This window comes from Gobius niger (genome assembly GCF_951799975.1).
Source record: "Gobius niger genome assembly, chromosome: 8".
Taxonomy (NCBI): domain Eukaryota; kingdom Metazoa; phylum Chordata; class Actinopteri; order Gobiiformes; family Gobiidae; genus Gobius; species Gobius niger.
The window spans coordinates 34,289,871-34,317,399 of record NC_136859.1 but is presented as its reverse complement, the minus strand read 5'-3'; the positions used below and the strand labels follow the sequence as shown (position 1 = coordinate 34,317,399).

The 27,529-nt window shown below is 42.1% G+C and overlaps 1 protein-coding gene across 1 annotated transcript in view; it reads left to right on the top strand.

The window, feature by feature from the left end:
• scap (SREBF chaperone) overlaps window positions 1–19,732 on the top strand; it is a 49,691-nt gene extending 29,959 nt beyond the window's left edge. The window contains exons 7-23 of the mRNA XM_079561861.1: window positions 1,075–1,247; window positions 1,605–1,731; window positions 4,585–4,697; window positions 5,176–5,270; window positions 5,531–5,629; window positions 7,025–7,240; window positions 8,115–8,488; window positions 9,199–9,351; window positions 12,829–13,030; window positions 14,158–14,273; window positions 14,835–15,396; window positions 16,193–16,278; window positions 16,356–16,438; window positions 17,819–17,985; window positions 18,064–18,144; window positions 18,672–18,878; window positions 19,472–19,732. Coding sequence (XP_079417987.1) covers window positions 1,075–1,247; window positions 1,605–1,731; window positions 4,585–4,697; window positions 5,176–5,270; window positions 5,531–5,629; window positions 7,025–7,240; window positions 8,115–8,488; window positions 9,199–9,351; window positions 12,829–13,030; window positions 14,158–14,273; window positions 14,835–15,396; window positions 16,193–16,278; window positions 16,356–16,438; window positions 17,819–17,985; window positions 18,064–18,144; window positions 18,672–18,878; window positions 19,472–19,717 — 3,100 coding nt within the window. The 3' untranslated portion in view covers window positions 19,718–19,732. The remainder of the gene's footprint in view (window positions 1–1,074; window positions 1,248–1,604; window positions 1,732–4,584; window positions 4,698–5,175; window positions 5,271–5,530; window positions 5,630–7,024; window positions 7,241–8,114; window positions 8,489–9,198; window positions 9,352–12,828; window positions 13,031–14,157; window positions 14,274–14,834; window positions 15,397–16,192; window positions 16,279–16,355; window positions 16,439–17,818; window positions 17,986–18,063; window positions 18,145–18,671; window positions 18,879–19,471) is intronic.
• Window positions 19,733–27,529: the final 7,797 nt, after the last annotated feature.

Here is a 27,529-nt window from a genome sequence, read left to right as displayed (position 1 = left end):
CTAGGCTAATGCAAACCTAGTGCATTTCTATGGTATCAGCTAGCCTGCATTAAAAACAGTGTGACCCGCTCCACAGAGCACCTGAGACAAATCACTTATAACACCAGACTAACCATATAAATGTCTGTGTCGATAATAATAATAATTTTAAACATTTTGCATTTAAAGTAACTTATATTTGAGCATCAGCTTCGTGGTTGTATAAGCTACGCGGTGGCGTAGTGATCTGCCTGAAAGTAGTCCCTCAAAATGCAGTCATTCATGTGATGCAAGGTCGGTTATATTCCAAAAATGATTCTATCGACACAAACATTTATATGGTTAGTCTGGTGTTGTAAGTGATTTGTCTCAGGTGCTCTGTGGAGCGGGTCAGACTGTTTTTAATGCAGGCTAGCTGATACCATAGAAATGCGCTAGCCTTGCACTAGCCTAGCACCACGAAACTCTTCAAAAATAAGAACGAATGAATGCATGAATTACAAAAAATATCTCCAGAAATCAGCAACACTCTGGATAACTAGGAAATGAGGCCCTATGTCAATAATCCTGAAATATCCCTTTAACAGGACGTTTCTCAGTCGTCCATGGGCCCATTTTTGCCAAATGTGTTCACCAGAACGCGCACTGCTTAGTCACCCACGAGAGAGAAGTGTCGGCTCTCCACAGCTGTTTGCTGCCTAACGCCTCTCCCCCTCGGACAAAATGCTTTAAATAAATAATTTTATTTTCATTTACTGGGATGCAGATGAATTCCAACAATTAAAATGAATGTTTTTGATGATTTAGCCCTATTTGGATTTGTCAGACAAGTCTTCAATTTTCCCATGGCACCCCTGGACTTGCCCTTGATTTCGACTCTTACATCAAAGTCAGTAAAAATGTGATATATATATAGACGTGTAACAGATCACGGTCTGCTTTTCTTTCACAGATGGTCCCTTTACAATGTCGATCGATGGCGGGAAAAGAAATGCCAATACTGCTACGAAAATGAATTGATTACAACTCCTGCAAATGTTTGAACCCCCGCTGGGCTCCTCTCTAACTTGGACTTCCTGTGCTGTGCGTGTGCAGGTTCCTGAGCAGCCTGCGGTCCCGCCTGAAGCAGCTGTACCCCTCGGCCAACTGCAGCCTCCGGGACGGTCACATGGTGCACGTGCATTTCAAAGAGGAGATAGGCGTCGCCGAACTCATCCCCCTCGTCACCACCTACATCATCCTGTTCGCCTACATCTACTTCTCCACACGTGAGGCCCGCACATGATCCCATATGTGTTCATTCACAACGATCTACAATGTAAATAGTCCTGAAAGATAAAACAATACATAAAAAAAAGTTTATTTTTTGTTTGTATTTTCAATAACTGACTGTGAGTACATGAATACATTATAATGCAAAAGAATACAGCAATGTTTTTGGACTTCCTCTACAGCTGTAAAGCGTTCAAACCAAGGTCTCATGTCTCATCAGATAAGTGGCCTGAGCAAAACATCAGCCAAGGCCGACTTCAAGGCCAGTTAAAAAGAGGAAATATCAGCGAGTGAAAGTAAAGAGTGTCCTAATCCCGCAGTGTTTGTTAATGTAAAGCTTCTTTCCCGTGCAGGCAAGATCGACATGGTCAAGTCTAAGTGGGGTCTGGCTCTGGCGGCCGTGGTGACCGTCCTCAGCTCTCTGCTCATGTCTGTGGGGCTCTGCACGCTGTTCGGACTCACGCCCACGCTCAACGGAGGGTAGGATTGTTTACATGACCTATTTTTTATTGTTATGAGGGCACTGCAGGCGGAACCCGTTTCTTTCAACTTTCATGGCTTAGGGTCAGTTTGCTTAACCTGTGTATAAACTTTCACCCGGAAACAAATAAATGGCCTAATCTTTGCGAGGTGTTTAACAATGATTGCACCGATTCAAAGCTTCTCCATTGAAAGCTGTGCGCTCAAAATGCTGAAGCTTCCAGTGCAGTCAATTTCAGCAGCTGGAACTGACCCGAAGTGTCCAGGAGTACAAGGAGAGACGTGAGAGAGGTCGGAAACAGTGAAGGATATTAAAATTAAAAAATCACGGATTGTAATAATACAAACAGGGTTTCTATGGGGCATTAAAAATCATTATGTCATTAAATTAATTGTGCCAAAATCAAGGCCATAAATGTCATTAAAAAGAATTCAACTGGACTCGAACCGCCTTGTGAACTTGTACTCCGTGCACCCCCTACCTAAAGGGTCTGGCAGTTTATGTAGAAAGCACGCTCTTCTGTACTCTGTAGTTGAAGTGTAGAGCCAAGCTAACCCCTCCCAAGTTGTATTTATCTAGTCTGAGCTGGAAGCCTAAGTGTCGCTGACGAATCCTTCAACTACAGAGTACAGATGATGACTCAAGAACCTTCATCGAAGATAAAAAAGACCATGTTCCGTTCAAAATTAAAGTCTCCCAAAACTGCACAGTTTACTGCGAAACATAACTTTTCCTATCCTTTTTTTTCCCAATCTGAAATAGTTCCAAATACCTGTACCTGTATACCTGTTTGTATAAACTCTGACAGAGAAAAGTCATTAAGTCACAACCAGCTCTTCTTGCAAAAGCTGCCCGGGACCCGTCTGAATGATAGCCGTGCTTTTTGCCTTGGTTTGCATTGGTTGTTTCTGTGCTCCACATTGTTTTACTTGACGTTTTTGTACGTCTTTGTCATGTTTTTGTGAGGTTCGACGTTTTTTTTTTTTTTTTACTGCAGAGAGTCCATAATGGTCCTGAGGAAAGTAGCTTTGAAAAGTAAATAAACCGCAGCTTTATGAAACACTGAAGAGGCACCAACAGCTGCAGCACAGAGCAGGTGTCACAAGGGGCACTATGGGAAACAAAAAAAGGGACAAACGAGGAGAAGATGTCGAAAGACTGTTGTGGAGCTGACCAGTGCAGGACGCCATGCTCAAAAAAGCAACAGGGATAAACTCAGGTTTCCCCTACCTCCAAAACCTCCTGGACACAATTTCGTTTTAGCTTTTAAGACTTGAATAAAGACGTGGCAAACAAGTGCTTTTGCGAAATAAAGTGAAGTACAGATTCTCTCTAGGTAAGTAATAATTAAGATTCATCACAGTCGGGATTCCGCAAAGCCCACAGTCTGTAAACCACTGCCAGATTTGTGTACATAAAACCCTGGGCTAATATTGACTTTGACCGTCCCTGTGAGAGAACCAGAAGAACGGCTTCACACACGCCCCGCTTTCGTGGTGTTGACAGTGCGAGGCCAAAGAGTCAGTGTGTCAGTGTGCACGGAAGGGACAGGGGGCGGGGACGTACCCATGTCAACACACATTGGGCCGTCCAGTCACAGGCCAGTGCGGGGAATGAAGTTACCGTGGCGTGACCGCGGCACATGGCGGACCAACCACTCGCTTCCCGGCGGCTCCTCGCGTGCGCTATGGGCGGGACTCGGGGGTTTCTGAGTAGCGTGGCGGGAGTAAGAGGAAATATCTTCAGGGTAAACTTACAGTAACCTGTGTGTGTGTGTGTGTGTGTGTGTGTGGTGACGCAACGGGGATGTGGAAACAGGTTTTCCCTGAGTCATCCTGTGTTGTCGTTGAAATACTACTGCACTGTAGTTTTGCCCGTAGAGTTGAATGAGTTTGTTTATTTAATTTCTTTGACAGGAGCATTCATCAGCGTATGAAAAGATGCTTTGTACCAGACTTAAGCTCTTTCCATCTGCTGTCCCCGAGACAGACGATTACACAACACTGTAAATATGTACAGACAGTGCTATTACATGTTTTTTAACAAAGTGCATTTCATCAAAGGGGGAACTTAAAAGTGGTCCTCTGAGATATAAAGTTTAGTTGTTGTTTTTTGTTGGGTTTTTAACGCTTAGAGTCCTGTTGAAAAAGCCTACTGTTTTCTCAGGCTCATGTATGTACAGGTTTATACACCGTTTGAATGAGTCTAAGAACACTCTTGTTTGGACGCATGTGAATCGCACCGTCAGTGCCGTATGTTACCAGTCAGCTCTGTGGAAGCACTGTTGCAGTTGTCTTTTATAAAAAATGAATAAATATATCTGTTGTGTGTCTTCATATGGACCAGATAAATGATGACGAATACTGCTATACATTCATTAATTAATTCAAGCTTTATTAACCTCTTATCCCCCACCTGAAACAAGTACATTCTCTACATTTTGCCACCCCCCTGCTTTAAGATGTGAGTAATGCGCTGCATCTGGTTAAAACCAACTCTCTCCTATTCATTTTCATTGATAAATATGGGTGCAGTACACTTTTTGGCCACTAGCGTCAGATTGGGGGCGCTGTTACACTCCTTTCACAAAGCTAAGGAAACACTGTTGTGGTGACCCACTGGTACTTTTTCATTTTGGCCCTCGGAGACAAAAGGTTTGGGCACCCCTGTCTTAAAGCATGTTGAAAGAAGCGAGCAACAAAGAAGCAACAAAAGGGTATAACATTTCACTCACATTGTCATAAAGATTGTATATCCTGCCTCCATGGGTGTCTTAATTTGCCTTTTTTTGGGACATAGACCTAAACATTAGCTGTGAGTATTGAATGGATGTGTCTTGGTTGTGTTTGCAGTGAGATCTTCCCTTACCTGGTGGTGGTGATCGGGCTGGAGAACGTGCTGGTGCTGACCAAGTCTGTGGTGTCCACCCCCGTCGACCTGGAAGTCAAACTACGCATCGCCCAAGGTGCCAGTCTGCTTTTTCTACCTTCTGCTTCAGACAAAGAACTATATGAAGAGAACTACCTCTTACCTCTTCACCTCAACTGAGCGTTTTTCTCCAGTTTAGCTTTACCTTCCCACCATCCTTGTCTTCGTCGCTATTTTGATGCTTTTTTCAAGGAGTTTTAAGATTTGGGTCATGCCAAACTGGAGAAAATGTGCTCAGTTCACGTGGGGGTTAAGAGGTTAAATAGTAGAGGTTTTACTTTTTCAAATGCAAGCAGTGGACTCTGTTTGTATTCATAACCTTGTACTTTATTCCTGTGCTGAGATTAAAATGTGCAATTATTTATCCTTAAAACATATGCACGACACAATCCCCACGTGCCACACACAGACCTAAGCTTTAAAGAATGTTCAAAGTTATTTTAGTGTGAGTCCTGAAGAATAGAATGTTTGTTGCTGATGTTAAAATCCCTCCCATATGGATTGTGTTTCCCCAGGCCTAAGTAATGAGAGCTGGTCTATCATGAAGAACATGGCCACGGAGCTGTGCATCATCCTCATTGGTTATTTCACCCTCGTGCCCGCCATCCAGGTGAGCCCGAATTTTACTCAAAAGTACTAAAATTATGGACCAAAAACATAATGAATTGCTGAAACCTTCTGTCAGATTTACTTTACTATTTAATTCCCACAGAGACATATTTTTAAATTAATTAAATATTATAATATCAAAGCTGAGGCACCAAAGTAATTCTAGTCTATTTTTAGGCTCCATATGCATGACAGGTCCACTTTAAAATGCCATTCAAAGGCTTTCCCTTTGTGTGACCGCTGTGTGTTGAATCTTTTCAGGAGTTCTGTCTGTTTGCTGTGGTGGGGCTGGTGTCCGACTTCTTCCTGCAGATGTTCTTCTTCACCACTGTGCTCTCCATAGACATCCGCCGCATGGAGGTAAAGACTAAACCGTCTGTGAACATTAAAAGGAAGCAAGAAGTTATCCCAACAATTCAACTGTTGTTTTTTATATTATTTACTAAAACTTTTCACAAAATAAGGTGCAATTAAAACTGCTCTAAAGTGGAAGTACATTTGCAAGGTTTCCACCAGGCATTAAAAAAAAGTCATTAAGTGAATTGTGCCAAAATGAAGGCTTGAAATATCATTAAAAAGCATTCAATTACAGTTGAAAGTACTGGCATTTCATCTAAATGTCTTGGAAAACAATGACATTGCTTTGATAAATATGACTTTTTGACAAACCGCAGGAGTTCATCAAAAATTGATTCCTCAATTTGAGCAGTTCTCGATACTTTCTGTTTCCCCCCGGACACGTAACTTAAATTAGAACTAAAAGTACTCACTTAAACCTTGAAAAAAAAACTATATGCATCCATTTTGGAAGTGTAGGATGTGATACTGCTGCTGTACCAGGATGAAAGGAGCAGCTGTTTTTATAGAAACTTTTTTAGATTTAGCAAGTGTGGCTAATGTTAGCCTAGTTTACATGTATCCGTTAGCATTGGATATTAAGCTGTTTTTTCTCCTTAAACATATCAACAAAGGAAATGATACAAATGCAGCCTGTACAGTCACATGTGTCCTGTCTGTACTGGACTCATGGATGCATTTGGAGGAATGTTAAAGGCCAGTTTTAATATTGTGTGTGCTTTGAAATAATGCACTGTTATCTGTTCTGCAGAAGTGCCACTGCAGTGACTGTTCACTGCTCGTGATACAGGGCACATGGTAAAAGAGACTTAAGTTTCCTACAGCAAATATAGTGCATTAACAGGGATGTTTTTCTTTTAACATATCGAAGTCTGTATAGAGAATCCAGTTTTATTTTCCGTATCGGGAAACTAGTCAAAAGTACAAACGTTTTGGTCCCAAGCTCAAAAGTTTCCCATTGTGTCCAATTTACTTTTGAATATTGACATTTCTGGGTTTGCATGTTCTCCCCATGTCTGTGTAGATTTCCTCCGGCTCCTCCGGTTTCCCCTACTACTAAAACATGTACAATAGGTTAATCCTCCGACCAGGAGATTCTGACCATTGGCCTGGCTCCACATCTGGAGAAGTGTCCCCGAGCGCCGGCCTACACATTTATATTGATCAAAAAGTAACAAAACATGTGAAAGTTTAGTTTCTATGCTGTTCCCATAATTGACACGTGTGTAATGATTTCTATATACATTATTAAAGTGCTTTATAGAAGAGTCATCTATAAAACGTAGATAATCCTTATGAAAGTGACAGTGAAGAGTGGACAGTTGTTGCACAGATGTTTTTATGGTTTGTGTATTGTGTAAATCAGACTCATTGTAATCTGAGCGTGGTGACTTCCAGCTCGCTGACCTGAACCGCCGTCTCCCGGCTGAGGCGGGGCTGCCTCCTCCCAAACCAGGCCCCCTGCGCTCCCGAGAAGTGCCCCCTCCCTCCAGGCCGTCCCCCCACACCATCACCCTGCAGACCCCCCCTCTGAGGAGCTTCCCTAGGCTGCCCAAGCGTCTGCGCGTGGTCTACTTCCTCGCTCGCACAAGACTGGCTCAGCGGATCATCATGGTGGGTGTAAAGAGACCCACTCTGATCGTCAGGGAAATAAATACAGGTTTCACTCACACTCTAGTAATAAAAAGTAGTAGTTACTCTGTTACTGTGAGTAACTGAGTAACTGTTTGAGTATAAAGTTTGGTTCATGTTTGAGTAGTGACATCAATTATGAGAAACAAAACATGAAATGATGTGAACATTACCATTAAAGAAGAATTGAAGAATTAAGTTAATTAACAAAACTCAATAGGTCAAAATGAAGACTTTCCCCTTTTTGTATACTCAAGTAAGAAACATTATTCATGTAGAAGTCTAAAGTACATGTACTTAACTTTGCAACGGCAAAAAAACAAAGTATGTTGAAGTATGTTGCTACATTATGACTAGAAATGCACCGCTTTTTAATTTACAATATCAACGTTTGGGGCTGATACAAACAGACACCAGGAGGCTGTCCTTTAAGGCCCTGTACCTGCTTTTTATATATGTATTAGTTTATAATAGTTTATAATTAGTTTTGTCCTCCTTCAGTGCACTGTAAACTCTTTGTAGACAAAAAATGACTATGCATTAAATTATAAAGCAGTTGTATTAATTTCATATACGTGCAGGCTAGTCTGTTAGCATTTCTGTGACAAGGATCCTGAGAAGTCACCATTCAACTTTAGAAAAGTGCCTTTGAAGAATTTGGAGTTGAAGTTGAAAGAGCAAAAACAAATGGTTACAGGCCAAATTTGTGAAGAAATTATTTGTCGTCCCATTAATGAGATTTTTAGTTTGGACAAAATATTTCTGTTGACAAAATGAACACTGACTGAATAAAACAGGACGTCCGAGTCCAGGCCACTCTCTGTGGTCAGTCAGTAAACTGATGTCTCTCCCTCAGGCCGGCACCGTGATCTGGATCGGGATCCTGGTGTACACGGACCCGGCCGGGCTCAGGACGTACCTGGCTGCGCAGGTGTCTGAGCAGAGCCCCCTGGGGGACGCTGGGGGTGCCGGACACCTGGGCGTGGCTCCCGTGTTCCGTGGCGCCGACCCGACCAGCACGCTCAGCGTCCACCCACCTCCGGAGCCCACCCCCCTGCCGGAGAACCAGTCCCAGGGCCACGACGCCGGGCTGGGCGTCCTCTCCCACGGCCCCCATCCCGCGGTGCCACAGATCACATGGGAGACAGACGACGAGGAGGGCTGGAGGAGGCTGTCCTTCAGGCACTGGCCCTCGCTCTTCGGATATTACAACATCACTCTGGCAAAGAGGTCAGGGCTGGGGCTCAGATGTGTTTGTGTTTCTTTATAACTGACTGAACTGTAAACAAACCCTCTTAAACTGTGGGTTTTCTTCTTTATATTTGATTCTTATGGCATTTTTTTCTCTATGTAACATTTATAAAGTGAATAGTCTATAATATTACGTTAAAACAAAAATTAAGGTAAGAAGATATCTGAAAAGAAAAGCTACACTTTTAAGGTGAAAAAGTATTCAGCCTCTAGACCAGGGGCAGGCAAGTTGGCTTAGTGTTGGGCAAATTTGACTAATGAATAGTTCAGGGGCTTTCGTCATATCCGTCCTCATGTGGTGATTGGGGGCATCTTCGAGGCAAGTTGGAAGTATTTGACAGTAATTTGGTAGTAATTGACAGTATTTTCAGTCTTTTTAGGGCACATGTATTTGACCCCTGATTTGTGTAATAATATCTGTACTCCAGTCATCATGAGGGCCAGTGGTTCCATGCTGGAGGACCGGATTTTGCCCCTGGGCCTGATGTTGCCGACCCCTGCTCTATACAAAAAAAAAAAAACTCTTTGTTTGCTGTTTACAGGAACACATAGATTGCTATGGATGTTTTTTTAACGCATATAAAGAGAAAAGCATTATTCTGATGGAAACGTAGAGGCTCGTCGGTTCTTACTGACTCCAAAGTGCTCCACACAAGTGCTCTAAGTGTTGTGTCTCTGTCGTGTTGCAGGTACATCAGTATCCTGCCGGTGATTCCCCTCACTCTGCACCTGAGTCCACAGGAGGCCATGGACACGAGGCACCCCCAGGACACGCGGCACCCGCCCCCTCCGCCCATCCCCAAAGTGTCCGTGGACCTCCAGACCGACATCACCCTCTACAAGTCAGTAACAAGGCCTTCAGTGGTTCAGTGCATAAGGGAAAGTAGTGGCCAAAGTCTGTTGTGTCAACTGCAGTACGTGTTGGGAGGGTCTGAACTGTGTCTTCGATCAATGGATCAAATTTCTTGATTTACATTTATGTATTCTAGCAAAACTTTCAACAAATTCTGGTATTCATTTCTTACTGCTGTATATACAGCACATTGTAGCTTTTTAATAATAAAAACAAAGTGATTTGGATGCAGGACAACTTGACTGCTATTTAAAACCGCCCTCACCTGCCCCGTCACCATGTCAACACAAACACGTGCAGGGATCACAAATGTTTGAAGCAGCAAAAGCCGCAACTGTTAGCAGCTCACACAGTCAGAGTTTATCAGTTCACCATTGTAAACTTTTGTCATAATACTAAACATCTGAGCAACCTGCTCTGATGTCATTTCATTAATAATCCAATATCTACAGGGAGCTGTCAAACCTCATTCCTCATAGTTTCATGCACCAGGAACAGTGTGAGGTGTTCAAGGGTCGTGGAAATAAAACATCTTTGTGTGCACTGTAAACTTAGTTCAAATGGGAGTGGTCTCAACTCTTATTTATTATGCTGATAAATTTCCATTTATCATTGAATCCATCATCAATGCAGTATGTGCAGGGGGAGTGAGGGGCATGGGTGAGATAGACATGAGATCTAGTAAAATGTCCCTAAACGTTTAATTATCCTGGTTGTTAGTGCAATCTTTAAAGAAAAATTAGATATTAAATGATATATTGCAAAGCTAGAAGAGGTTTTGTCAGGCCCTTAGTAAGCAGCCCGTTCTGTGCAGTGCTTGTATCTGTGTCTGTGTGGTGATTTATCATTGGGGGGTTGTGACCTTGACTTTAGTTCATTTCTCCTGGAGATAACCCTCAAATAGGCCAAGGTGAACGCGCTGTAAACTACACCGCAGCAACGGACGGATCTGCAAAACATGGAGCTGTTGTGTAACGTGACTTTGTTTTACTCTAGCAGAGCCACAAATATGTGAGGGAAGTTGAGAATGAGTTTCGAACACAACTAACGTTTTTATTTAGTGATTTCCTCTTTCATTGTTTGTAATCGGGAAAAAGGTCATAGGTCATGTGTGTCAGATCTAAGCAGAACTGCACAGAAAGAGCTGTTATCATGTGATGTGTGGGGGTTGGGGTGGGTTTAAGGGGGTAGACAAGATCCCCCTCAGTATTAGCTGTAATGAGTAGACTATCCACCAGGGGGTTAGTGTAGGAGGGGGCTACTGTAGCTGGGGCAAAGCACAGTCTGCTTTACATTTAGGGTTAACCAGAGTTCGGGGAATCTTACTGGAGCTACAAGGAGAGGGGCGTGTCCATGAAAAAGCTCCAGTTTGAGCATAAAACGATGAATCTAACATGTAGACATGTGAAGCGTGCCGCCCATCAAAGGCTGCGAGAAGTGTAACTCTTAGGTCGGAGTTTGCTTTGAAGTACGCAGGTGTGGGAAACTCCCGAAGTGTTAGAGACCAACTAATGAGATGGTTCATATATCAAAAACAGTGCAAGGGATGTAAATCACATGAACATGGAGCTGTCGTTATGACACAGGAGAGAACATAATTCTAGCTTCTGCTAATTAAACGGCCTTGAATTGATATCTTAAGACAGAGAGGTATTTCAGATTATTGTCAGGGGGCTTTGTTGTCACAAGGATTGTCCAAAAGATAAATTGTGCGGAATGTGGCCAAAGGCTTTAAGAGGTCTGTTTTTTGCAGAGGGGCTCCTGGCAGGATGGACTAGGCGATGCTTGAAGGGACTATACAGAGTTTAAAAATGTTAAAATTATGTATTTTCCTCCCCCTACATGTTCCAGCCATGTCCTAATGTGTAGAATGAGCCCAGACCGGTTCACCACAACTGCCTCAATATCCTGCACTGTCAAAAAGTTGTTCATTCGGGTCTGAACAGTGCTTGATTTGATCCCCAAATTAAACAGGGTAATGGATCCAGGAAATATCTAGAAGGATGCAGCAAAAAATGTATCTGATATAATGGTGTTTAATGAGAGTTTTTCGGCAAATGTTTTGGCCTGTTCTAGAGGTTAGATTTTAGGCCCGAGCCCGAGCCCGGCCCGAGCCCGACCCGACATTCGGGCCGGGCCGAGATTTCCCGCATGAGAGTCGGGCTCGGGTCGGGCTGGGCTCAAGTTTTTTTTTTTTTTTTTTTTTGTTAATGTCATTATAATCTCTAATAAAAATCTATGCAATAGGCGGAGTCTATTGGATACTAAATGTGGCAATACGCAATATAAAATAGAGGAGTCCGGGAGGGAGGTGGTGCAGGTGCGGGGGGCCGGCGCACGTGCTGCTGTGTTGTCACGTTTAAACAGCATGGTCAGGCTGTGATACCGGCGCCACACAGAGAACATCACTCTTCAGTCTTTCTCTCAGGACAGCGTTTCATTAACAGTGGATAAATAAGCAGTTTGGTTCCTGTTACTGCGTAAAAAGTAGCTTTCGTAGAGCGCGATGTTTATGAAACATGAAGGAGGAGGAGAGAGAGATACGGAAAAGAGGAGACAAGACACATTGAGCTGCGGCGCTGGCTGCTCCGCGCCGCGTGCTGCGTGCACGTATGCCGTGCGCGTAGCCACGTACCTCGCAAACATGGTGCTGCTGTGCAGATGCACCTATCTGAGCCTTAAATAAATCATTATTTACGTCGGTTTTGTTTCGGGTTCGGGCTGACAATTCATGTTAATTGCTCGGGCTGGGTCGGGTCGGGCTTTATAACCGCGGGCTCGGGTCGGGTCCGGCTTGATTTTTTGGGCCCGATCTAATCTCTAGCCTGTTCCCCCAATCCATCACATCAGACCAAAAGTGTTCCTGAAAATACTAATTTACAAATTAAGCACTGGTCTGAAGTGCCGTTATGCACAAGCTTAATATAGAAGGTGCAGTTACACGTGTAGCCTGAGGTGGCAGTAGTGAGTACAAAATGACCAACTTGCATCTAGTCTCTTCAAGTAAAAATGAAGGATTATGCTTTAATTTAATTAGCGTTATGAAGAATGCACTAAGTGATGGTAATGGATTATGATTTTGACAAATTAAGATTAAAATTCGATTTTGTCGCTGAATATGTAGGCAATCTTGGCATTTTTTATGCACAAGGCCTTGTTCTTATACAGTATGAACAATGAAAACTTAAAGAAAACTTGCAATACATTTTTTGGTCATATTTACTCAGTAATGCTCAGCAAAAGTTTCAAATTGATATTTCGACATTTATTTTTTCCCTATTCACCTGCAGCGTCTGCACTTTGGAAACTGTTCAGTTGATAAAATGTGCAATATAAATGAAGTGGATTTGCATTTAGTTATTTTAAGAGGCTGAATAATGCACTTTATAGAATTTCCCATCATGACACGGTGTTTTATGTCCACATGTGACGGTCCACTCTGTGTCCATGTCTCCGCCTCTCTCAGGGTGGCAGCGTTGGGTTTGGCGGCCGGTGTCCTCCTGGTCCTCCTGCTCTTCTGTCTCTACCGCGTCCTGTGTCCTCGCAACTACGGCCAGAACGGCGTGGCCACCGGGAGGCGCCGCCGAGGGGATCTGCCCTGTGACGACTACGGCTACTCCCCCCCAGTCAGCGAGATCTCCCCCCTGCTGCTGCGGGGACACAGCATGGTGAGAGAATGAGCCTTAGACGTTCCAGCTAAAGGAACCGGGATGGGACTAAAGCTGCTTCACTCAGGCTTTGTATGACCTGGCCTGGCATCCAGCAATCTGTCAGAGCTTGAATTGGATTAGTGTTATGTTACGTGGCAGCAGCCTTAACCACTAGGCCACCAGCGCTTCTAAACCCGTCAGGACCCAAAAGCGCGTCACAGAACCACTTTCATCGGGTCGAAAGCCCTGACTACAAACATTTCTTTCAGCATGAATTTACTGAATAGAAATTACTTTTTCCTTCTTGTTCAAACACAAATGCTTCACAATTACATAAAATGACAACAGTTAAAATCAATCCATAAAACATAAATATAATCATTAATTTGACACGTATAGAGCATAGCGTGCAGATTAAAAAGAAAAGATTTGTTTTCATATCTGGTTATATCTGTGGTTCTCAACTGGTGGGTCCTAAAGTTGGTCACGGAGAAAGCTTTTCCCTGGGAATGTTCTGTTCTGTCAATATTTCTGACAGTGGGTTTTTCAGGTTTTCCTTGCCGTGTCGGAGAGTCTAAGGACGGGGCCGCCCCGAGGCCTCGTGTTTATTTGGACATCATGTTTGCCTGAACTTTACATTGTCTTGTTTATTGTTTTGTTTCATTGTTTTAATGTTTAGTGCAGCCCTGTGAGGCAACTCTCATTGTGATATTGGGCTATACAAAACCATTGATTGATTGATTGATTGATTGATCATCTGAAAAAGAATGGAAACCCCACATCAGTCTGGTCAAATGGTCTTGGTTTTGGATTTATATGTCAAGCTTATTCAGCAGTAATTTGTGGGAGAATACAGTTTTACATTTTTCAGAGAGAGACACTGAAGGTGACTGAAAACATGTTCTCCTTGTTTCCGTGGGTCAAAGACACAGATTTTAGTTTTGTGTGAGTTCAGCTGGATGTGTGTGAGTCTACGGGCGCATGTTCACCTCCCGTCAGTGACATGTTCGTAGATGTCAGTGTGCGTACTTGTGGTAGGACGCATTGCTGTGTATTAGCTGACCCAGTGGGAGATGGGTCGTCAAAAGTATCGTTACTAAAAGTAGCATTAATGCTCTTTTTTTTTTTGCTTTTCTCCTGTGTAGGACATCGAGTGCTTGGCCAGTGACGGGATGCTTCTGGCCAGCTGTTGCCTGGCGGGACAGATCCGTGTTTGGGACGCACAAACCGGGGACTGTTTGACGGTTATTCCAAAGAATACGTGAGTCAAAGCATGTTGTGGATTCAGAAATTACAACACACATCATTTCCTACTTTATTTTGGTTTTGCTTTTTTGCAATGATGTCAGCTCCACTTTTCAATACTATGATGTTCTTACCTGAGCTTAGACGTGTTGATACGTACCTGTCTGGTCTTTACGCGTGCGCTCAGTCACGCAAAAAGACCAAACATGTTGTTAACGTTGAGCCTCACCTCTCCTTTAGTTGAATAACAGAAATGAATGCACTTTTTAACAATATTGAAATTCTCCGAGTTACACCTGTACAGTTATATGACTTCTGTGGTTTGTCTCCATCCAACATATTATAAGAGGATGTTTAGTGGCCATTCGATGTGTTTGTCTTGAACAAAAGTGGAAACTTGACTGAATATGGTTTAGCATTTAGCTCAGAGGACACTATTATAATCTAATTCTGATCTCTTCAAATATCTGTACATTCACTACTCATTTTGAACTTATTCCACGCTATTCAAAGCATTATTTCCCATTTCATTTGCAAACTGAGCCTGTCTGAACCCTGGGTGTATGTTGTCCTTCAGCTTGAGGCGCAGCAGCAGCAGTGGCTGCTGGGAGCAGCGTGACGGTTGGGACTGCTCCACCCCCTCTGGCCCAGAGTCGGACTGTCTGTGCTCGGAGGCTCCTGACCTGTCTCTGGGAGCGGACGTCCCATCTGATGACGAGGGTTTCCCTGTGAGGCGACGCTCCACCCCATCCCGCCCCGCCCTGTTCGCTGACCAGCCTGACCTGACCCCGCTCATAGACACTAACTTCGGCTCCCAGCCCCCCGCCGGCCCGTCCACCCCACCCCGAGCCGGCTTCCACTTTGGGGGGCTGGTGGAGCGGGCGTACCTGGAGCACGAGCCGCCCTCTCCCTCCGCTTACCCCTGCCCCTCGCCGGCCTCGTGCTCCCCGCCCAGCGCAGCTTCCGGAGCGGGCGCTCTGATGCAGAGGAGGGCCAGCCTGGGGGAGGCAACCGTCAACCCTCCCACCCAAGAGAGGGCAGCGACGGGAGGGGCGCAGGCCGACTGGGACAGCTCCGTTTGGGCCATGGAGCTCAGGGGGAACCTGATCGCAGCCGGGAGGAGCAGCGGCAAACTAGAGGTGAAGATCATGGAGAAACTAGGCCACGTTACAGAAATATAATGCCAGATTTATCAATATCCAAACATCCAATATCTGTGTCAATCATCCTTCATTTTGTCCACATCCAAAAGTCTAAAATGTACATTTAGTCAACTTTACATGAATATTATTTAATATAGTTGGCTTTGTATTGAAATGAAATGAGGATTTTTTTTACTTAGTCCTTTTTAGTTGATTAATATCTTGAGATTTTAAACTTCATTTTACTCTCATTAAAATCCCTATACCTGATTTTTTTTTTGATAATCAATGTAAGATGGAAATGAAAATGTCGTGGTCCAAAGTCATTCCTAATTTAGTTTATAGGCGCGTTTCACAACTGGCCGGGTCACTTTTCAGATTAACTTATACAAAAATGCTACATAATAGCCTGCAAGTTCATGAAATGTATTGAAAATAAATAGATTCACAGTATTAATTCCACAAATATCCAAGTTTAAAATATATTCAAGAAGGACAAAATAAACTGTTCCATTACTCGATAAAGATATGAGGTATAGGGCCTTTAACTACTTTAATAATAATAAACCAACGCCGATAGATTCCTCAGCGCGTGTCATTTATTCAGGTGCTTAAACATTTTAGCACATTAGCCAAAAACTATAAAGCTAAAAAATGCATTTTTTGTTGAGTAGATTTTACAGTAAATCAGACTGTTAGATATAAGCAAAATACTGGTTTGCTGCTGCAGTTTTTAAACCACTTACTGTAAGTATGAGAACACTGACTATGATATAAACTGTCTCTGGTTCAGCTGTGGGATGCAGTGGAGGGGAAGCTGCGCTGCGTTAATGAGGACGGCGTCTCTGGGATCACAGCTCTGGCCTTTCTCAACAACAGGTTTGAAGCCTTTTCTGTTTTGAATTTTCCCAGTTGTTCAGAGTGAGTAATGTTTGTCTTGGTCTCTTTTTATTAAGAATCGTGGCAGCTCGTCTGAATGGGTCTCTGGACTTCTTCACCATCGAGATCAACAAACCTCTCGGGCTGCTGCAGTACAGAGGTAACTGTTTATCCAATCACTGCATTTGATACGTACAGAATGAAGCCAATACTAAAGCAAATAAATAACAATCAGGAGAGGATTTAAATTAGTGATGACCTAATCCGCTAGTTCATGCTGGCTGATACCGATCCAATAGTCTTTTTTGTTATATAGCATTATATAATATTGATGATATTGCACACTTATTTGAATATTGTGACTTGCTTTTGATTGTGTATGTTAAATGTGTCTTGTTAAAGGCTACAGATGAAAATCAGCATAGTGCTTAATCTGGTGCAGCCATCTTTTTGACACAACTGTACATTGTCCTTCAGTTACAACAAATAAACTAAACTAAAAGACATAAGCACTCGGAGCACATGGCTAATTATTGTGCATAAACAAAAGAGCGTCTCTACGGAGCGCCCTCATCACCACTGTTGGACTCAATTCTGCCTGAGTGTTCAATTGTAGCTTAGCAATAGCATTACCAGTAAACCTGCAGGCTGGAGCCGCTGCAGATTTACGGCCATCTTTGTCATTTCAGCCACCGGTTTTCCAAACTGAGATATGTTCTTTCCTGAGCTTAGATGTTGGTTCGCCTTATAATATTGTACTAGCGCTGCTCGATTATTGAAATAATAATAATCACGATTATTTTTGTCACAATTGAAATCACGATTATTCAAACGATTATCTGTTGCCTTTAAAAAAAAGACTTTATCTTTCTCTATCTTTATTGTATTTATGTATTAATCAAAACACTACATTACACTTTATGTTTTCTGGACAGTCATAAAAGTACAAATGATTTCAAGTACGCCTTGATTAAAGAGAGGTCCCTGTTTCACACCTGCCCCCTGCTGGCCAGCCCTCACACCTGCGCAAGCAAACTGAGCAGCGCGGCCTGATGACATCATCACACAGCGCCGTTTGTTTTTATGTCAGGCAAAAGCATGAGCCACGGCACGTGAAAAGCGAAGGGAAAATAATCCCAGTGGCCTGAAATAACGCAAGTCTGCTTTGCAAAAAAAAAAGAAATTGAAAAAAAAAAATTGAAAAAAAAAAGAATTCTAATAGTTTTTTTGCGATTATACTAGTTTTGTAATCGTTGACTGTTATAATCGAAATCGTAATCGAATTTCGATTAATTGCACAGCCCTATATTGTACCCCTTTTTATCTGCTTAGAAAATCGACATTATAATTGTATTGCACTTAGATTTGCAATTAATGTTTTGAAATCCAGATACGGTTCATAGTGCACATTTTTAAAACAAATACGGCTGTTGCATGCATTAAAGAAGAGAGAGTGCACTGTGTTGAACCAGTTTAGGAAAAGATCACAATTACATGATGAAAATATTGAAGACAGTAATTGATGTGCGTGTGATTGCAGGAGGCCCGAGCCGCGTCAGCCTGCCCGCCTCGCCCTGCTACAGCAGCGAGGACGTCATCAGCTGCCAGCTCACCCGCTCAGTGCAGTGCGCACATCAGAAGCCCATCACTGTGCTGCGGGCCGAGGCGGGGCGAGTGGTGACCGGCAGCCAGGACCACACTGTCCGGGTAAACGCTTTAGGAAGGAGTCAAAGAAACGTGCAGAGTCCGAATGCTAAAAACATGTATATGTTTGTCTGGCCGCAGGTCTATCGACTGGAGGACTCCTGCTGTCTCTTCACCCTTCAGGGTCACTCTGGAGGAATCACAGCTATTTACATTGACCAAGTGAGTGAAGCCACTGGCCCTGGACACCAATGGGCATAATTGATAAGTGTGTTAACCAATCAGAGATAAATCAGATTAAATAAAAAACATATAAAACAGGGGTGTCCAAACCTTTTTCATGGGGGGCCGCATACTGAAGCGTACACAGGGTGAAGGGCCATGGATCGGTGGTTAGCGCCCCACACCTTTATTTCTGCTGAAAACCTTCATGCCAGCTCTGTCTCACAGTAAAAGGTTAGTTGTTTGGGTAGAATTGTGTGGAATTATTACATTTCAAATAAAAAGGACTATCTCTGATGATGTGTCAGAAAAAAGGCAGAGGGCCACCAAAAATTGGTCTGAGGGCCGCATTTGGCCCCCGGGCCGCACTTTGGACACCCCTGATATAAAATAAAAAGACATATTTGGAAGTGATCTTCTGTGTCATCACACAAACTGAAGAAAATGAGCAATTGGTTTATTTAGTGGAAAAGAGTTCTTCAAACAAATGTGTGATCCTGGTTTCAAACCCGCGTCTGCGTCCTCAGACTATGGTCCTCGCCAGTGGAGGGCAAGACGGCGCCATCTGTCTGTGGGACGTCCTGACGGGGAGCCGCGTCAGCCATGTTTACGGTCACCGCGGTGACGTGACCTCGCTGGTTTGCACCACCACGTGCGTGATCAGCTCCGGGCTGGACGACCTCATCTGCATCTGGGACAGGAGCACCGGGATCAAGATCTACTCTATACAACAGGTGCCGTAAAAACGAGCAACACGGGTTTAGGCAGCCTAATATCCTCATTCAAATCCATTCAGACTCTATAAGGCATCTTTCAGTCGTTTTTAAGTGTTGGTCCATAAGAAGAAGGAGTGAGAGTGAAATTTGAATGTAAAAAATCAAGTTCCTCCCAACCTGATTTGACCAGAGGGGCCTTTCACAGGAAATGTCGTCTCTGATTAGTTGCTGAAATCGGCAAAGGGAGAAACTGAAAACATATTATTTAATATTACTTATGTTAAGTCAGATTTCAGATCCAGGTGGTCAGTTATACGCACTCTATGTACATTTAAATATTTTGTGTGTTGGTTAGAAAATGCTATAATGACAAAGTGTAAAATAGTGATCAAGATTATTACTAAAACCCTGCTAAAAAAGCATAATTCCCTCTCTTTAAAAGTTTCCAAATACCTTCTTTTACAAAATGTACTATATAAACTTTTAATTCTCCAGATGAAGTTGTCTTGGGCTTTGAGGTCACAAAGTCTCAAACTACAACACAGAACAGCCGACCTTTTCTGTACTTCCTTTGAGTATGTGGCTTGACCGTAGCGAGTATTTTTTTGCAGGAGGTCGGCTGCGGGGCGAGCCTGGGGGTGATCTCCGAGTCCCTGCTGGTCACGGGGGGCCAGGGCTGCGTCTCCTTCTGGGACCTGAGCTACGGCGACCTGCTGCAGACGGTCTACCTGGGCCCGAGCGGGGACGGCCAGGGCGTCAGGCAGCTGCTCGTGCTCGACAACGCCGCCATCGTGTGCGACTTCGGCAGCGAGCTCAGCCTGGTCTACGTGCCCTCGGTCCTGGAGAAGCTAGACTGAAGCCTCCGAGGGGGGGGTAAAAACTGGGTGGAATTACGGTCGGTCTGCAGGTGTGCTACTGTGTCATTGTAGGCTTATTTTTGGTCTCAAGACTCAAAACTGCCCTTTGTCCCAGTCTGTTGAGAAATATTTGGACTCAACTGTTGGAGACGGGTCAGGTTAAGCAGGCAACCTTTCGTTTTCAAGAAGACCTGTCGCTGATCTATAGAGAATTTTAATATTTATTGATCATTGGAGGCCGCTGGATGGGCTACTTTTGCAGTTCTGCCTGCTGAGAAGTTATATTTGGTGATGGAAGACCGGATTTGTCCATTTCCGATGATCAAGCAGAATCTCAACTTGAAATGTTGGCGATGCAAGCCAGTTTGGAGAAGACGGAATACTTTTCCTGGCCAAGAAGTCCCCAGTTACTCGGGCCCTCTATGCTGCGAATGTGTTTTTTCTTTTTATTCTTAAAATTCTAGCCCTTCCACCGATATGAAAATGAAGATGCTACTGCTATGTCTATTTGACAAACTTTCTGGTGGTCGGCGTGTCTAAAGAGCTGATATATGATAAAAACAGCCTCCTTGTGGGGAGATGTAAAGGCTTATTATTTATTAGCGAGGTGTTTTTTTTTAAGAAGCGCGATCACTCTTGGCTAATCGGGGTTGTAATTTATAGAGGGACGTTTTAAGCAAAAAAAGATTCCATTCTTGTGGGTTCATTTGAGAACTAATATTGTCATCGCTGCAGCATGTCCGGGTTACACTGAAATCCAAAATGTGCACGTCATAGATACAGACGACATCTCTGGAATCGCCCATATATGGTCATTTTTAAAAACAGTTAAGGGGGAAAACATATGAACATAGTTTCTACTAAATAAAGATTCAAAGACATGGGGAGGAGCAAAGTGGTTCAACAGCCCATAAATACATGAATAACGGAGAATGCTAACTTGATGCTACATGTTAGCATCGGGCTAATGCTAACGGTTAGCTCGTGCTAGCTACAACTGCCGTTTTTTCACTTCTACTGAACAATCTGCTGTGAGAAAATATCCATATGGGCCTGATTTACACTTGACTTTATTTGTGTGTGATAAATAAGTTGATATTCCACCCGAAAATGGCAAAAAAGAGTGGAAAATTGTGTTTCTCTAAAGATTCTATTTTCCCCCTCGGCGAAGCCACGCCCCCGAGATGCCGTCTGTATCTATGCTTAAATGCTAATGTTCAAAAATCATGTTTTATTAAAGGGCTTATATCATGCAAAATCAACTGTTGTGAGCTGCTAACCAGGTCGTAATGTTATTTCCTCATCAAAAACATACCCAGCGGAGTCATGTTTTGTTTTGCTTCAGTAACCCGGTTTAGCCTCTAAAGTTGAATGGGTTTTGTCTAGATATACTACAAAAATATCAAGTCTGAAGTAATTTTAAAAACCTGAAAAAGGCATAATATAGGACCTTTTCTTGATGAGCTTGAGTCTGCGCCTTACACTTATTGAGATCATGTGAACACTAATTGTAGCCTTGTAGGGCCAAAGCAATTTTAATCTAAAGAGCAGACTATGTGAAAACTGGGAACTTTTATTTCAGTGTGACACTAACACTGCTGCTATTACTCGTATTAATATATTTGATACCGATACGTACAGTTATGTGTAATACGTAAAATGTAAGTCTTGAAATTTGAATGTGTTCATGGCCTTTGTTTTCAGATGAACCCACGCATGGATTAGGGGAGTTGAGGGGAAACGTGATGGGGTCTGGGGCTGTATACAGAACAGGTGATTTAGGGGTCCAGTATAATAACGTTGTTTTTTTTTTTTTTTTTTTTTTAAAGAAATAAGGAAAGGAAAATCCCATTGCATATTTAACTCCAATTACATTTCTTTTTGTAATAAAGTGAAATATAAAGGGGCTAAAACAATACCCTGTGGAACTCCTGCCCAGGTTTTTGCAATGGACTGTAAACCATACAGGGGCTCCACAGGGGACTGTTCTGGCACCGCTATTATTCACGTATGAACACAAACAGATTGAACATTCAGCAAGAATTATTCAATGCTTTGCCAAAACTAGCTTCAAAGCATATCTTACTGATGCATTTTGCTGGTTACCACTCGTTAAAATATTACATAGATTTTATAAACATGAACAAAAAGCCTCTATCCACTGTTCTGTATCGATCTTACAGGGGGAGCTTTAGCCCCTCAGCTCCACGTGGCTACCTCCTTTTTCCAAACTGCTTGTATTTGCGTATACTGACATCGTGTTTACTTTGGCTACTGTATTTTCTAATGCTAAGTTGTGCCCTCTAGAGATTTTTCACGTCATATTGTACAGATCTTGCGTTGGATTCGACCAGAGTTTGTCCGACAACCTGCTGTGAACAAGGACATTGTTTTCGAAATCTAGTGCTTTACTGTTTTTTTTGTTTTGTTTTTTTACATGTTATCATGCACCCAATACTTTTGAATGCATCTACTTCTGTGCTTGAAAGCTTTATGTAGTGTTTGGGCTATAAACAAGCGCTAGCAAGGATTTTAAACTTTGGAAAACTGTCTGTGAATGAAGAAAAAAATAGGATTAGGCTACATATTTCCTGTAGCTTGGAAACGCTAACAGAAGCCATTCAACATAGGTCTGTCTTTTGATTGGATAGTGCGAAATGGGGCTTAAAGACTAATAAACATGTAAACCAGCCAAAAGGAGGTTTGTTAAATTAGTGGTTCTCAACTGGTGGGTTGCGAGACTTTGCCAAAAATGACTTCTGAAATCAGGCTGTTTTGATTTGGCAGCCTAATCATCAACTCAAATAATGCATTTTATTAGCATGCGCTATTACAAGCTCAATCTCAAGTTGAAATTAATATTTTTAATCGGGTCGCGACTGATACACCATCTGAGAACCACTCTGTTAAATGTATCTAATAGACTACCACATGTACGACATTTTTACTGCAAAGTTACTGTTTACGGGTATGTACCGGTGCCGAGCTAGGCATCTGGTACCGAGTCCTGCGTCTTAGGTGTGTCACGATAGAAAATTTGAAGTTCGATATATAGAGGCTGGAAAATATCTTGATAAACGATAATGTTGAGGACCATTTTATGTCGACGAAACAGACCTTTTCTTTAGCATATAGCGTAACAATGACAATCTTTAGCTCTAAATGCTTCTAACCACATTTTAGATCGATTGAAACCACATTGATGTACTTCAGTGAAAATAACAGTATTGTATAGAAATAGATTTAAAAAAAATCTCTAAACAGGAACATCGGGCTGACAGTGACACCCCAGTTTACGACAGCTGTGTTAGCTTAATCCAAAAAATGTGTTCCAGAAAAATTATTTGATACAGTGGAGTCTATTGTGGCTTGTTTTTGGAAGTGTTAGTTTGCTAGCAATTACAGCTAACACGCTAATTTTCAGCAGCTAGTTATTTCAACTTAAGCTTTTGAGAAAATGCCCCGCAAAATGTACAAAAACAATAATTGTTTATTTATTATGGCCTCTGTTAGTATTGTTCATGACATAAACTGCGGAATGTACGTCAACGCCAGCTATGCTAAAATGCTAACAGCTCAGCGATGCTCACGCTAACAGACTCAAACAAGAATGGCTTGAATAGAGAAACTGTGACTTATTTTTAGAGCTGCATTTGAACGCACACTGCACGTGCTTAGGCCTATGGTTTAGCTGAGACGCAGCGAACAATTGGCTTGTTGCACAGAACGGCTATGCTAGTTCCTTTGACCTGAAGGTGTGAGCGCCAGTACTTCCTGTCTGTATTCTTTTCCTGGAATAATAATCACATTGTCTACAGATTATGTTGTGGGCGGTGAGTTCCCGGTCGATGATCATTTTCTGTGTTCAAATCATGATGTAACAAGTTCAGGGGAGACGCCTGTGATCATAAAGGATTAATAGTTTGTTTTGAAGCTAAAGGCTAACATGCTATAAAAGAATATACATAAAAAGGCACGATTTCAAATTGTGTAATGCATTAACCCCCTAACTCCCACCTGAACCGAGCACATTTTCTCCAGTTTGGCTTTACCCCAGTCCAAAAGCTTCTGGAAAAAAGGTGGGAAAATAGCGACAGAACTGAGACAAAAACAATGATGGAAATGTGACAAAAAGTGAGAAAACATTGACAAAAAAGGGACGAAAAATCTATGAAAAAATGACCTAAAATTTACAAAAATATGACAAAAATTTGCCAAAATGTGACAAAAAATATGACAAAAATGTGACAAAAAATGACAAAAATGTGACAAAAAAATGACAAAAAAAGTTACAAAAATGAGTTGAACACCCAACAAAAAAATGATGGAAAAAAATCTGATGTGAGGAAAAAAGATCCTCTCGGTTCAGGCGGGAGTTAAGAGGTTAAATTAGCCTTTAGCTTCAAGACAAACTCACTGATCCTTACAAACATGAACGTCTCCTCTATGGAAATATTTCTACCAGAAACTCACTGGTCTGAGCTAATCTTTATGGAAATTAATACGAACAGGAAGTACTAGCGCCCACAGCTTCAGCTCAGAGGAACTAGCATAGCCACATTGTGCAACAAGCCGATTTAGTTTATTTAAAAATAAATTATATGTCATTCAAATGAACACAAATAGATATAAAAAAAATCAAAATTGAATTGAAACACCTTTATAACATTAATATTGCATTACAAAAGAAAACCGTCCAAACTGAATTGAAACCGTGGTGGGTCGGCGCCTAAAATGATTGTTTTGATCATTCAGCCTATGATCAATTCTTGTGATCTCTATGAGGAAATGCAGTATTTGGCCAGATCCAGTCCAAGTTTACCCGGGACGTTTTTCCGCCCTCTGTCCTATGTCCCAGTGAATTTATCCAAAACCACTGATTTGTCCAGGTTTTACACAAGCTCTGTACCTGGTGTCCCCTTTTTTTCACCATTGACAACAGCCTTTTTTAACAGCTGTTAGTTGTGGTCCAAACCACATACAAAAAATGTAAAGTTTTATAAATGCTCAAAGGGCTTTTTTTCCACAGCTAAAGAAAAGTAACGTATAAGGCCTTTAATGAGTTTGGGTGATCATTTTTCATTTAAACATAATTGACATAAGTCCTAGTTTAATTAAAAATAAATAGTACAGAAAATGTACCATAATAATACTAGCCTACATGATCGTTGTTGGTCCTAAACACTAATTGTAAAAGCTGTATCTTGGCGAAAACTTGTGGCAACTGCAACTCGGCAGCCATTTTAATTTATTCAATTTTGTATCTTCTGTACACAGTGAAAAAGCTTTAGTTATTTTTGTTTTGTAGCTAAGGGGAGTGTTTGGGGGGGGAGGGGGCTCGGTGTGGGAATTTAATGGTTGGCCTCTTTTACTGAATGTTTCTAACGTTGGCCTTGTCACACTGTAGTCCATATCATTGTGTTTCCGATAACAGCTTGATGCAAAGTTTAGTTTTTGCACTGGTGCCTACACAGCGACCAATATGAATTTAAGCTTTCAAAAAAAACGAGTTCTGCGCAACTTTGAGAAGAAAGTTGCAGTTTCCTTTAACCTACGCAGGCAGTAGCGGTGAAGATATCTTTTGTAACATAAAAATATTTGTACTAATTTTCAAATAAAGAGGCTTTGATACAACAATGTTACAATGTTCTTGCGTGTTTATTCATTTTTACAATATTTGATTTTGAATATGTTGGAACACTCTGATATCTACAGCGTTACAAAGATGAAATAATCGACAGATAATAGAGTGTGTTATAAGGTGTTTGGCGTCCCAGCTGTTAATTGGTTTCAAAAGAAAGGAGAAAGTTCAGCAGAAAGAGCCAGGTGAATGAGTGGAGTGTTGTGTAGACAAATCGAAAAAAAAAAAAAAAAAAGCTAGAATGCCCCACTGCAGCATGGCGCCAGCTTCAAGTAAGCTGTAGAAAAAAAGGTGTCAACAAAAAAACGGCCTGAGCGTTGGCGAGAGTGCTTGCTGCTCAGCCAAGTTTCCCTGGGCCCCAAGACGAGAGGGGCGTTAAAAAGCCAATTTTCTATTATGAGTCATTTATGTTATGGAAAACGGGTATGGGTGAAACCTTCTTGCCCCGGGCCCCAGAGAGTCTGTCGACGGCACTGATTACAAGCCTTTTTGGACATTGGGCTGAATTTGTGTTAGAGTTAAAAAGTACAAGTAAACATGAAGATATTACTTGTTAGTTCATCTCTACAATAGCCATCCCATTAGGTTTATTCCTTTTATTGGGAATGTCACGAGATTTTACCAGATGTCTGCCATCCTGACTGCGAGAAGTTGTTTTCCTCATTTTGGGCTCCGTAACAGCATAAATGATAAGGTCCTATCCACAGACTGTAAAATTAAGAATGTACTTATTGTAGCCTACTTCTTCCTGTAAGCGTAAGGAAATGGCGGCTGGCTCTGGAAATTCCAGGCTCTTATGGAGACTTTCAACTGAAACTTTTTTGCCCTTCTGTAAAGTCAGTATTGATTCACGTCAACATGCCATGTATTCTTTTAAATTCTAGATAATGGCTCAAAAACCCAGACAAATTACTAGCATGAACACACTTCAGCTAGCCTTGTTGAACGTTATGGGGGAAGCCTCGCTCTCTCGGTCCCTTCTTAATTTTACAGTCTATGATCCTAACCACCATAAACTGGAGGGAAAACACCCTCCGCTGTGTCTTTTGGATTTGTATTTATTGTGAGTAGCTGTCAGTGAACCCTGAGTTGGCTCGCTGTTTCGAAGTTTGGCGCATCTCGCAATGCATTGTGGGAATGCAACCATTCCGGGCTGGCAAAATGGAATAGCTTTTGAGTGCACAATTAAAGGTTAGGCTAATGTTTTAATTATAAATGCCGGAATATATTTTACAATATTTCAGATTTTCAGAATGTAACAGTTTTTCTTTTGGGCACAGGAAGTAACATAAAATGTCCATATCTGTTGCCGTGCCAGCCTGCTTTACCAATGGTCCATTCCCTCTTACTGTGTCACCATTGTTTCAGAACACGACTTGATAACATTACCACCACAATGGAGTAAAACTATGATACACAGGAATGATCAAACAAAAGATTTGAAAAACATGAAAATTAACTCACAGACTTCGAACGCTCCACCGAGCATTGACGGATCAAAGCTGGGACCAGGTGCAGAAAAAGCACCAGTAGAATCAAAAGACGTTGACAGAAGTGCATAGTGAAGTGGTCCCAAAAAGCCACTAAAGAAAGGACAAAGCGACTGATGTACGAAGTCAAAGCTAGCGTTCAGTCTCCAGGCACGTAACGGCGCTCTACCAGAGTCTGTGTCACTCCCAAAAAACAGTGAGTGGGATTGGAAAAGCTCCGGGGTTAATGATGGAAGGCCGAGGTCAGACAGCGAAGAGGAGTGGACCGAGAGGGCACCCTTGACTCGTCACCGTTTTAAAGCCAATGCAGTGTTTTGTTTTATAGGATTCCACAATAGATCAGGGAACACTTTTTTTTGGTTATTTCTAAAATGTTTGGAAACTTTGATTAGGAATGTTTATTAAGGTTAAGCATAGTTTCAGGCTTAGATTTTGACATTTGATTATACAACAGCAAAAAAAATCAAACGTTCTCTTCTTGGCTTAGTTATAAACACAGTAATTTCATAGTAGTACATTCAAACAACTTCACTCCTCTTTCACCATTTTGTATTACTCCGACAAGCTACATCTGAATTTGTTAACGAAAACCAACTCAAATAAATAATATTGAATTTCTTCATATCAAAATATTTATTTATTAATAAATCACAGTGCTTACAGAAGACATACACAGACAAC